Source organism: Heterocephalus glaber, unplaced genomic scaffold (genome assembly GCF_053883595.1).
Source record: "Heterocephalus glaber isolate CG9 unplaced genomic scaffold, H.glaber_assembly_v1.0 deba00001571, whole genome shotgun sequence".
NCBI lineage: Eukaryota > Metazoa > Chordata > Mammalia > Rodentia > Bathyergidae > Heterocephalus > Heterocephalus glaber.
Window position 1 is genome coordinate 9179950 of NW_028258356.1, and position 13313 is coordinate 9193262.

Sequence of the window (13313 nt, forward strand, 5' to 3'; positions counted from 1 at the left end):
CTCTTAGCTTTTCTAAGTCATCAAAACTATGCAATATGCATATAAGTATAGACATACACATTTCCATCATTAGTTGTATATTTCAAAATATAAATACACAAAGCCATATTTATAAGATTAGAAATTTGAAGTTTGATAGTATCTAGGATTTATTACCAACTTCTTTCAAGTGTCCAGTAAGCAAATTTTACTGTTGACCAGTAGATGATACCACATTTGCTATTGTTTTACTTGAACTCAAAATAAATTAAATAATGTTTTACAATACTATAACTTATAGTTTCAGTAGATATTTATAGCACCATGACCATGTGGAGACAACTTGCACAGGGTCATGTCTGCTAAATATTTTGAGGGAATATCATGGCATAACTTTTTGCAGTTAGTTTGAAGGAAATACCAGCTTATGTGAGAGCAGTGAACAATGACACTGTGGTATTTATTCTGTCAACATATACCTTCTATTTCTAGATGTTTTATAAATTCGTTCATAAATCAACCTACATATATTTTATTCATTTGGCATCAATTATGCATTAAAAACAGAGGACAGTTTACAATTCTCCAGAGATTTAGTTGGTCAACTTTGAAGATTTGTATAAAAATAAAAACCTTATCAGTTAGCGTTGATTGTCCCTCTATAGATTTTGGTTAAAATTTAACTTCATGAAACCGTGAGTTGAAAATACTAGATAAATGGACAACTTGTAACTTATATAGAGACATCTACTCTTATACACATACAAATAAACCAAAAGTGATTTCTGAATTCTTTTTAAAATTACATCAAGTTTAACATCTCCGTGTTCTTTCTATTGGTCAGTCTGTTTCCATATACACAGGTGACACCTTGAGAAATACACCAAGGAAGTTGAAGATAAATAAGATTATCTTGTGACTTAAACCAAATAAACAAAATAGAGTGCAGCAACTGGAAATATGCACTGCCACATTAAAAAATAAAAGCTTCCAAGTCAATTTTGAGCTGTCAGAAAAGTGAACATTGTGGGAAGTAGGAACTTAGTCAATGCAATTGAGTAATAATTTTTATACAGTAAGGAAGATATCCACAAGTCAGCTCCTGAGGAATGCTTTTTAAGATGTTTAGAGTAAAGCAAAATCTCTACTCCCAAAACAAAATCTGAATATTTCTAGATAAAGATGTGGTGCACTTTATAACTAACAGGCCACAGCCATTCTGGCTCTTATGACAGCTGCTGATCTTGGTCTAATAAGAACCAATTAGCATTCTCAGTGAACTACTTCATGGGACTCAGCTTTTGAGAGATGAATGTGTGAATGTGGAGTCTTCAGGACTGCAGACCAATCCTGGCTCACAGCCAGCTCACCAAGGCATTGCCTCTGTGACATTTCTTGGCAGGCAGCCAGTCGGCTTTCCTTGGGGACCCCAGTCTCAGAACATACTCCCCATTTAAACTTCTTCAACATGTAATGAATAACCTTAGAAAATTCAGAGGACTTTTAAAATCTTAATTTCAGAAACAATAAGTAAGAAAGAGGTCAGGAAGTTATAGTGGCCCACAAGAAATAAGCCCAAGTAGAAGAATAAACCATAGTGAACTTCAAAAATTTTTAGGGAAGGCACTCAGTAAACAGGGAAAATGGGAGAAGCTAGGAAACACGGAAGAAAACAAATAGACTGCACATTAAACTGGCTGTGTGGTGTGTTTTAATATTGACTAGAACTCCATATGCCTCACGAAACCTTTTCCAAAATTTTAGTAATAATAAAATTTGAATTCACATTATTGTTCAAGGCCATCTTTTTCTCTTTTTAACAGATAAACACTTAATTTCAGAGGCTAAATAACTTGCCAATATCACACATGTCAATAAATAGTGAGGGTCCAACTTTTACATTCAGACCATATACATGCACCATTATTCAACTTTGCCAGATAGCAATAATATGTTTTACTATCATTATTGATTATTTGTATAAAATGATATATTTATTGATATATTTATTCATTTATCAAATATTTGTTGAGTACAAGCTATGTGATAGACATTGAACTAGACATTGCGAATAATGGGGAGTTTAAACATAGAGAATAGAGTCTAATTTGGGAGATAAATATTCATCAAGTACTTGCATTAATTTTATATCATGTGTATACGAAGTACTGAAAAGATAGGCTCAGGGAGCACTAAGTCCTTAAAGTAGGAGTTGATTTCACCTAATCAGTGAAATTAGGGAGTATTTTTAAAGAAACAGTCAACTGAGCTGTTGAAGGGAAAGAGTGAATTGGATGTCATAGGAAGAAAATAATTGAATAGTAAGATCCTGTTGAGACAAGGAGATATGGGAATTGGGAAAGACTCTTGTGGCCACAATGGAGAGAGTAATGGGGAGGTTTATGCGAGATGATACTGGTAAGAAAACAGACGAGACTGCAATGCTCCGTAGTCTCTGTAATGACCATACTCAAGGGATCTGTGAATGAGAACCAATTTTTTGACAAAAAATTGTGAGTTCAGTTCTGTACATGATAGGTTTGGGATATTTTTGTGACCACCAAAAGGAGATGTCAATTCCATAACTGGAATTTAGAGAAAAGTGCTGGATTAAGAGTGATAATTTTGGAATTTTTGTGTGAAAAGAAATAATGAAGTGAATATGACAAAAACTGTACAAAGACTACCAAGTGAAAATTGGAAGTGTAGAATATGGCTTTGAAGAACTAGAGTTTTTCTTTCTGTATCCCTTCATTTTACTACCCACAATCACAGCATTTAATTATATATAGGGGAAAATAGAGGAGGAAAATATAGAATTGAGAGAAAATTGAAAAAACCAGAGAATTTGGTCAATGAAGTGAATTAGGAGAACTTCTTGAATTGGTTTGCTGTTTGAAATGTTGGACAGGTATAAAATAAAGACTGAAAATGTCTCCAGTTTAGCAACATTGAAGAATTTCCCAACCTTAGTGATAAATCTTATTGCTTTAAGAGTTAACTTCTTTTTTATTTCCTTAAATTCTTTCATTGGTACATTTTAGATATACATTTACATTCATCAATGGGAACTTGTACCTTCACCATCCTTTTCTTATATTTTTTTCTTTTCCCTTCTTTCCTTTCCCCTATCCCTCCCACTTCTCCTACCCCTTTGGACCTTTTCTTCCTATTTCACATTATCAATTCTGTCTTAATTTTGCTCTTCCTTCTTATATTCAGTTTTAAGTTAGAATAAAATAGGAATCATCTGCCAGAAATGATTGGAAGTAAAGGTATAGCTTTGTATAGGAATTCTTCTCTTTCTTTTATATATCATTTCCTATATATGATGTATAGATACATACACACACACATATATACATACAGCAGATAGTTCTATGATTTCATAAAATCTTAATGAAGTTTTCAGAGTTTCTACATCTGTCAATTAAATATCACCAATTTCTGATACCACCAATTATGCTTTTTTTTTTTTTTCAAAATTAGGGTTTAGAAAAAAGCAATGTATTCTATAAAATTGACTTGAAATTATACTCATTTTTCCTTTAACATATAAATATTTAATAAATGATACTAAAACAATAAATATTTAGAGATTACTTGCCGTGTTCTGTACCCAGAAATAGAAAGGGGAGTCTTACAAGGTAAATGAGAGATCTACAAAGAACACAGCATGTAATCCTGTATTGGCTTGCTTTATTCTGGGTCTTAATTCATGCTGAGAATTTTTCAAAGATATAATGGTTTGGATCAAATATATGTATATTTTGAGGCTATGGTAAGGAGATTTTTATAATGTTTATCTGAGTACTAAATGGAAGAATCTGCCTGACACAAGTGTAGAATATCAAAAGTGTGCAGTCCCTCTATTGAGTTCTTTTCATTTGATTCAACTGACCATTTTTGTTAGTCACACACACACACACACACACACAAATATACACTATGTACATGTGCGCAAATATAAAATATAAAAGGTAAATCTAAGAATGGTAATTTGTTTCTGGGTGACTAACATGTATGAAACATTCTTTTCTTTTTTTTTTTTTTTTTTTTTTGGTACCAGGGATCGAACTCGGGTCCTTATGCTTGCTCAGCAGGTGATAAAACCACTGAGCTAAATCCCCAGCCTATGAAATAATCTAAAGTAAAATCATAATTTTTATACCCTACAGCAAATTCATTATTTATTTCTCATACTTTAGGATATATTTTGTAGGATTTTCATGAAAAACAAAGAATTTAAAGTGTGTTTCAGTGCTTTTAATATTCTTATAAAATGAAATTTGGCCATATTTTCTTTAAATAAGCCAAAAAGTTGACAGTTTGACCGTATCAAATCTTTTGCTCAAAAAATGTTATTAGTAGTTACAAGCTTTAAAATTTATAAAAGTCCCAGATATTCAATTTAGTATCTCCTATTTGAGTTATTTATTTTTTAAAAATATCAAAATTTCCCTATAGACAGACAGTCCTGGAACATCCAGTCATAAAGAAAAACTACCTTGTTATAAATTGATTTCCTCTTATGTTGGAGAACTTCCACTTTGATGAATCACTGGTCACTACAACTGCCATTCACTTCTATCTTCTTGGCTAATTTCAGAGCACATTCAGAAAATGAAGGGTCCTCTTTACCATCTGCGGACTCCTGTACCAGTCCTACAAAGATGGATTCATCATATAGTAAGACTGCCAAGCAGTGCCTGGAGGAGATATCTGGTAAGTGACCTAATTAATGGATAGATCTAATGTCAGAATTTTTGTAATCAGTCTAAATCTTTTTGTTAAATCACACTTACGATGTACTTTTGCAGCTCTGTACTTTGTCCTATTGTTTCAGAGATTCTTAGATATATGGCTATTAGGTTCAGGAGGTCTCTTTTTTGTGCTCTGAAAAGAGTGGTAGTACTTTCAAAAGTTGATTTTGTAGGTCATTTTGCCTTTAGTCAAGTTGAATATAATCAAGAAAACCTGGGGAAACTTACTATTGTCTTTGAAGATTAAAAATATACTAACGATCAAATGCTGATTTAAATTTTTATGACTAAATTCAGATCTGCTCAGTCTTCAATTGTGTATCATTTAGAACATTTCTGCATGGTTGCTTCAAATGTATATTTGGGAAGAAATTTATGAAAATATTTCATTATACATATGTAGGTAATGTATGAAAAATATATATGCCTCAGATATAATTTATCAGGCTTTTAAGTGCATTAAACAGATTTTTTAGCTTTAGCCCAATGTTTTTCCTGGAATTCACACAAGCCCAGGCCTACATGGAAAATCTCTGATGTAACTATGTTATGTACTGATCTATATTCATGAAGAACTAAGTAACTTCTTAACAAAATATACTGTTCCTAAAGAGTGAGTTTAAGATTTCATCTGCTTCTAAGAATGCATACAAGTAGAGATGTGTTTGTTATTCAAAAAAATCTGCTTTACCCTTCCTGTAAGTACAAAGAAAAAAAAAAACTAAATGAACTAATCAGTTGTCATAATTAGTGTACCACTCCAGAACTCAAAGTATAACTATTGCTCTAAAGCTCATGAAAATAACACTATCACAATTTAGGGAGTTAATAAACATCCATACTTTGGCAGTCCTACAATAAATGTTGGCAAACTTAGGCATTACTGCAGTATCTTCCAGTACATATTGACAACAATGACAGATGACATCCCTAGAGTACTTTTAGAATTAACATTAGTGATCCCTAGGCATCAGAGACTTCAAATGGTGAATACAGCAAAAAGCCAATATAGGGAAGTGGTAGAAACTGTGATAGAAAGACATGACTATGGAGATTGAATATGTTGATTTTTCATATACTTGGAAGAAGTGGCTTTCTCTTAGCTCTACAAAGTACCACAGCCAGAATGATGCTGAGTATTTGTATTGTGACCAGAAGTTTTATAAACCTGACAGGACAAAAGAGGCATACACTTCCCATATTTCTTTATTCATAAATGTCTACAATATGACTGTGAAGTACCAGAGATCAAATCTTTAGCTGATAATAAATTTAATAGATTTTTAATTGTAATTGAATTTCACAAAGGAACATTGTTTTCTAAAATTAGTTTATCAATGAATAGCTGATTGAATAAATAATCCATATTTAATTTTTTTGTGTAGTTTCTTATTCTGCCTAATATTTAATCATTTTTATATTTCCTTTTAATATGCTGATGTTTTTAATAGAATATGTGAATGTGAAATATAAGCTAGACTTTAATATAATCTTTTAATGGATTAAATAGAAGGAATAATATTATTTTGTAATAGTAATGAATTATTTATATAGAATCATAATTTTGAATAGAGGAAACAGAAAATAAATGCTGAAATGAGTCCTATCTGATGGTGTCATTTTTACTGTTATCTGCTTAAAGTTTACCTCTAGTGCAGTAGGGAAAAATCTCTCTCAATGCAAACTTGAGACTGTGGAAGAGGAATGATATTTATTTGTGGTCTGTAGGTTATAAATTGAGTATAGGGTAAGCATCTCTTATCTGAACTGCTTAGGGCCAGCAGTGTATCCGATTTCAGATATGTTCAGATTTTGGAATATTTGCACATACATAGTATCATGGAATGGGACCCAAGTCTAACATGAAATTTATTTGTTTCATATATACCTTTTTCACATAGCTTGAAGGTAATTTTATACAACAGTGTTAGTATACCTATGTTTCTAAAATGATTCATTTTTAACTCACAAGTAATAATTGTACATATGTATGTGTTACAATAAGGTTTTATAAGGTGTACATAAGGTACACAGTTATGTCTCACCCTCACAAAAGGTAACCTTTAACCTAAGTCTAGAACCTCCACCATTATCTCCTAACCCTACTGTAACCGAGCTCTTAGTCCTGTCTCCACTGAAACCATTCTTCCAGTTAACACAATGTCAATAATGCTTGCCAACTTCAACCATCAGTGTCAGTCCTCATCTTATTCATCTCTCATTGATCATTTGTCCTCCTCTGAGAATGTTTCTTCTTTAGACTGGTTTTCAATGTACCAAATTCCCTTGGTTTTCCTCAAACTTTATTATTTGCTCCCTTTTGGTATTCTTTTTACTTCTTATGATTGATGTACTTTTTACTTCTTATGATTAAAATGATTCAGATATCGGTCCCTGAACTTCTCTATCTACTCAAGCTCCCTTGGTGATTTAATACTCCATCATGGATTTTAGTCTTATTCATGTATCCATAATTCACAGATGTTTCTGTTCTAATTGTCTCCCTTATATCCTGGACTCAAATATCCAATTCTTTACGAAACTGCTGCACCTGAACATCATAGATATTTCCAAACTGTTATACCAAAAACTGAACCTCTTATTACTCTTAATTTTTAAAAACTTTTTAATTTTACTGGTTTACAGTATACAATGATTACATTCATCCTGTGGAGTTGGTACATGTACATAACACAACTTAATACTTTTTCTATTCCCCTCCTCTCTCCTCCCTCTGACCTCCCTCAATCTTAAAAATTTTATTCCTCAAAAATTTCATTTTGATCTTCTCCATTTTGTTGAATGATAATTCCATCTTTCTACTTGCTCAGGCCTGAAATGTTAGGACCCATTATGATTTCTTTCTATCTTTTATACCTGATGTCTAGTCTGATAGAGTATCTTTTAGGCTTCTGGGGTATTGATTGCTATCTGAAATTATGAACAAGCAGTGTGTATTTGAATCAATTTTGGAGATATTTTTCAGTATTAGAACTCTTACTATTCTGTCTCAGCATTTCAGAAATGAAACAAATTCAGATGATACTCTGTACTCACGCTATCTCATTATAAGAAATAAGATACTAAACAATCTAAGATAGTCTAGAGTAATTATATTTTCAAATATATCCAGATTTCAGCTATTTCTTTCCATCTCTATTTTTCTCTGTTTTATCAGTTGACATAGTCCCAGTGAAGGGTTGGTATATAGTTACTACTCTATAAATGTGTGTAAAAATGAAATTAGTGCAATTGACATGTCATAGAAATGAAAGCCACACTGAAGGAGGAACCTAGTAATTTTCAAGTGTTGACAAAGTTATGCAATAGACTGGAAAGTTATGAAAGATACCTTTGGCTTTGGAAGGCATGGAGAAAGTAATAATCACAGTGAACTTAGGGTGAATAGCACTCATCAGAAGGAATTCACCAAAGTGGAAATTAAAAATTTAATTTTGATGATACCTTCACTGAATAATCAAAGAATCTCAGAATTAAAATGTTTATTCATTCAAAAGAAGCAATGTAACAGTTCATAAATACTCTCTGATGAGCTGGAATTTGAAAAAAACATGTAAAAATAGAAGAAGAAGGATTAGAACATACAAATAGAATAAATATATAAAAGATGGAAACTTTCAGAATTTTAAAGCCCATGTAATCTTTCCTATATTAACATGACTTCCCTTTGTGAGAGTCTCCATACCTTCCACATCTCTGCTTTTTCTTACTTCTATTATCGCTACTACTTTATAGCTACTGGACAATGACAAATTGAACGAGCGCTTGACTTTGGTACTGGATTCCAGCATAGACTGGCCCACAGAACATTTCTTCATAGATGATAGCAAATACGAGTAGACAAGTGTTCTAAGTATTGCAAGAAATGAATTCTGGCCTCTGTATTGCTATTTACTTGTTTGGATTTTTCCTTTGTTTTTGTGTATCTTAAGTGACTTTATGGTCTTAATGAACTCAAAGGATTTTTGAGAGTTATGGGGCTGTTCTTCCTGTCTTTTGAGTAATCATCACTTTGTATATAGGTCAGTCATCCCAAAAGTTGGAGAAACAAAGATTACTATGACAACCTCTCCTCTGTTATAGTAAGGAACAAATAGATAAACTTTAAAATCGTAAGTAAGTGAGTTAATTGACATTTGGGAGCAACTAAGTTAGTTGTAAAGAGAAAAACAGGTTTTAAAGGAAGATTAGACATGTGTTGTGGAATCTTGGTGTACAAATAAATCAGGAAACAATATTCCAGGAAGAAATGACTTCACAAAAATGAGCTGAGAACAAATTCTATTTACTTTATTATTTTCATCAGTTTCTTTTTGGTAAAACTTGGCATTTTTCCTGAATTCACTGGGATCTTGGTGGCTCATCGATATAACCCAAAGTTTCAGCATTATTGCAGCTGTTGAACTCTTCATTGCTGATGGTTGCTGTAAGCCCCCAATGGAAAATAATTAGGTCTTGCTTCCCACGTAAAATGATTGTCATGATATACAACACAGATGAAATCAGTCTTGGTAGGCTAAGATCCAGTTTTTATATATTTTGAAGCCTATATAATTTAAAGATATCTGAAAATAATACAAATATAAGCACACAATTATGCACAGTAATTTTGAAGGAGTCCAGGGCAGTGTGGCAATCTGTCACTTAATCACCTTTGCCTGCACAATAAGCTTACATTGAAATCTTGGTGTAGTTTTATCTGACTAATGTCCATTGTCTCATTTTCTGATAAAAGTACCTTGATTTTCTTTGGGGATCATTCTCTTTCCATAACACCAAATGAAATTGGCCCAAGTATGGCCAATCAGAGGAATCCTATCTTGACAGTTTCAGGAATGGACAAATGGCCCATCCTATTTGAGTCACAACAAATGAAACTCAATCTCAGAATTTTTCCTAGGACTGTTATGAAAGAGATGGTCTCCTCTTCCACCAGGCCTGAAGCAAATAAAAAAGAAAGCTGGGCACTTCTACTAGTTGCCTTCATCCTCACTGAAACAGGCAGAGAAAAGAAAACCTAAAACAGCAGAGAATAAACCCAAGGTCACAGTAGGAAATGTCTAAGGCCTGGTGAAGCCGTGTCTGAAACTACTCTTTCCCAACTTCTCCGCAATTTATACAAGTTACATGGGAAAAACCTTGTGGTTTTTTTTAAAAAATGTGAAATCTCCATTGGACAACCCACAAGATACATGACATATAAAGATTTGTAAAACTGTTAAGGAGAAAACTTTGTTCACACTACAGTGCTGACTTGTTAGAGGGATTCACTAAGTTAAGTGGGAAGCTTAGCTATTGACATTTTCATCAATGTAATTTAACTCACTTGAAATTATAAAAAAATTGTCATTAAATGGTAGCAAAGGTAAAAATGTAAATTATGGTATGAAGATAATCATCAGAAATGAGTGACATGACTTTTGCAATTTGGTGGTCTTAATAAATCTTCAAGAATATCTCCAAAGGTTTTAAGTATATCCCTCAAATTTCCTTTCTTTACTCTCTTCTTTTGGAGAAAACTTCATGACATTTACTGATCTAATGATGGTGGTTCCAGCAATTATTATGTATTACATAATTTGTAGCAATGAATAAATAAGCTTATTGCTTACAGCCTGCCCTCTCAGATTCATGTTGTGACCTTGATATTACAGGCTGGCTGAATTGATGGTGTAGATTTTACTGCTTTGGTTTGAGTTTTATTCTCACATTCACTGAAAAAAAATAATTTGTCCTCTGAGGCCATCCCTTTCATCAAGTGCCAAGAGATCCTGGCAAATACAAAATGAACCCAAATTTTCATTCAACTCATATCACTCAAGAAACTCTATCTCTTCTTTTTTTGCATAGGTTCACATTTGCTCTTTTCTTTTGCATAAGGATATCAAACATCATATTTAACATTTGTTAAATGCACTTTTTAACTTTTTCTGAAATTTATATTCAACTGAAAAATGTTGATAGATGCCAAATTGACTCAGTGTCAATGAAGCAGACATGTCATTTCTTAAAACAGTAATAGTAAAATAACTGCATAAATTCAAGGAATCCTTGTAGAAGTAAGCATTTAAGTCAAAACCAGAGTGAGCTTATGATTACATGTATTTTTTTCTAAGTTACTAGATTTTTTTTAAATAATGGGAAATATCTGGCATCTAAGACCTTTGTAAATGATCACTTATATTACATTTTTCTTGAATGTTTATAAAGATCAAGTAGATCAAGCTCAGGTAATTTAAATAAGTTTCAATGTTTTACTTAGACGCATTGTAATTATGTTTACTAAAGAGCTGAAAATCTTTCCTTTCCAGAACATTTTAGTAGCTTTATTTTAACCTTGACAAAATGAGAGTGATTTACATGTTTGCTATTGACTGGGCATGTTTATGTCCTTTGCACTGAGGCTTCCCCCTTCACCTGGTATAATATACACTTATATGTGTGAATCTAAAGAAGTATAAATACAACCATATTTGAATGTACCCTCAATGCAATAGGGAGAGATGTCTCTGGGGACTAGTAAGTAGGTCTCCTACTATTGTTTAGAGTGAACTTGTGGACTAATGTAGTTGCAAGGGTAAAATTATAGAAACTACAAGTTAATATTTATAAACAAAAAAAAAATCCCCTTTTGAAGTGTTCTTTATTAGGGATATTTTCCCAAGATATTTATGATCCTTCTCTACAAGCACCTTCTTACTGGTTTCTTTGCTTTAGTTGATCCATTCCTGGATTCTCCCTTGCAAGGGGATAATATATCCTTTCCCACTGAATCATGACGGACCCTGTGATTTGATTTGATAAATGAAATGTAAGTTGAAATATGGCATGGGCCATTCCCAAGCAGAACCTTCCAAAACCATTCCTTGGATCACTCATCTCTCCTTTTTTCTCTTTCATGAGATCAATGTATTTCATCTTGGAATTGCTTTTTGAGCACAGGCCTTGGAATGCAGGATACCTCAAACAGTGCTACAACCAGTGTAGAGTGGAGATTAATATTAGCAAAAATGCATCATTGATTTTAAAAGGCACTCCAAATCAGAATTTACAGACTGTACAATTATTATGTGGCTCAGAACTGTGATTATAGGATATTTGACAGCATCATTGGCCTCTGTTCTTGAGATGTCACCACGACCCACCTCAGTTGTGATGATGAACAAAAATATTCCCAGACACTGTTGAATGTCCCTTCAGGAGGAAATGACCCTCAGTAGAAAATCACTTATTTCAGCCTAATAGCTCTCAAAGGAGAGAGAGCAATATCTGGGAACATGTGAGAAATGCAGATTCAGTATTGATGAGCAGAGGTGAGTCTGCAGCCCAACAAACTGTTTTAATAATCCTCAAAATGGTTCTGAACATTTAAATTTGAGAATCACTATTTAAGCTAATTAGTATATTGCACTCATGTGTAAGGAAAAGACATAATTATTGCTTTTATTTCTTGACAAACAAGGTCAATTAATTGATATGTTAAAGTATTAGGGTGTGCTTTTTTGTGAATCTGACAGGCTTTAGGGCACATCACTATATACTAGAGTGATACACATCAAACAAATTGAAGCTTTGTAAGTTAAACAAATTTCACTGTGATTTCATTACCTAAAAATTCACCAAGTCACATTTACTCACAGTGAAGAAAAAATGTCTGCTCAACAATACCAAAAGGAATAGCATTCTGATCTTTTATACAATATTTTTAACAAAATTATGTTTTAGAAGTATAATTATCAATTTCAATGATTTGTCATTCATATTAGTTTTATTTGAGGTCATAGCACATAAACACAATTTTTTAAAAGACTTGGCAATCAGCATTCACAATTTATTTATTTATTGCAAAAGTTTATCACAGGTAGTAGCTGTTCTTTCAATCTAATTTCCTTCTACAGTTCTATAAACTAGATCTAAGTGTTCCACCACCTTGAATGGGGACATAAGCCATAATTAACTTTGCAAAGGAAGTAGTTATCATATGTAAAGATATAAGCATTGCATATTATAATGCTAATTTATGTAGTTAGGAAATTAGGCAGTTTTCCTAGTTGAGATTAGTAGTAGGAGGTGGAAAAATCACAATTAATTTTACCACAGTAGCTCTGAACATAATGAGAATTTTTATATCAATTTGAATAAAACAACTAAATATTTATATGTATTTTTCACTTTTCCTCTTTTAGTAAGGGCTACTTGTGAGCAAAAACTTCTGAAAACTTTTTTCTTTCATACTTTTCTCCTTTACTGTGATGATACCCATGATCTCAACTACATCATATATTTGTTTTTAAAAGTTTTTTAAAAATCAGACTGTCATCACTGTATTATATAATGTACAACCAGTGCAAAGTAAATGTAAGAAATTTACTTTTAGGCTTTCTATTTTTATCAAAATATTAAACATGAAGTTGATTATGTTGTGATAGGTGCAGGAATAGTCTTGAAGAAATGCTCAGTATCAAAAGACATGATGTGTATTTTTTGTTTTCTGTCACATCATTATATTCTGTACACTTGACCATAAACTTTCAATTGTATGCTTTGAGT

The 13313-nt window shown here is 32.4% G+C and overlaps 1 protein-coding gene across 9 annotated transcripts in view; it reads left to right on the top strand.

Moving 5' to 3' along the window:
• Window positions 1–13313, top strand: part of Nav3 (neuron navigator 3) — an 813909-nt gene that overhangs the window by 648656 nt on the left and 151940 nt on the right. For all 9 annotated transcript variants that reach the window (XM_013072315.3, XM_013072311.3, XM_087192477.1 and 6 more), the window contains one exon: window positions 4589–4704. In XM_013072315.3, coding sequence (XP_012927769.1) covers window positions 4589–4704 — 116 coding nt within the window. The remainder of the gene's footprint in view (window positions 1–4588; window positions 4705–13313) is intronic.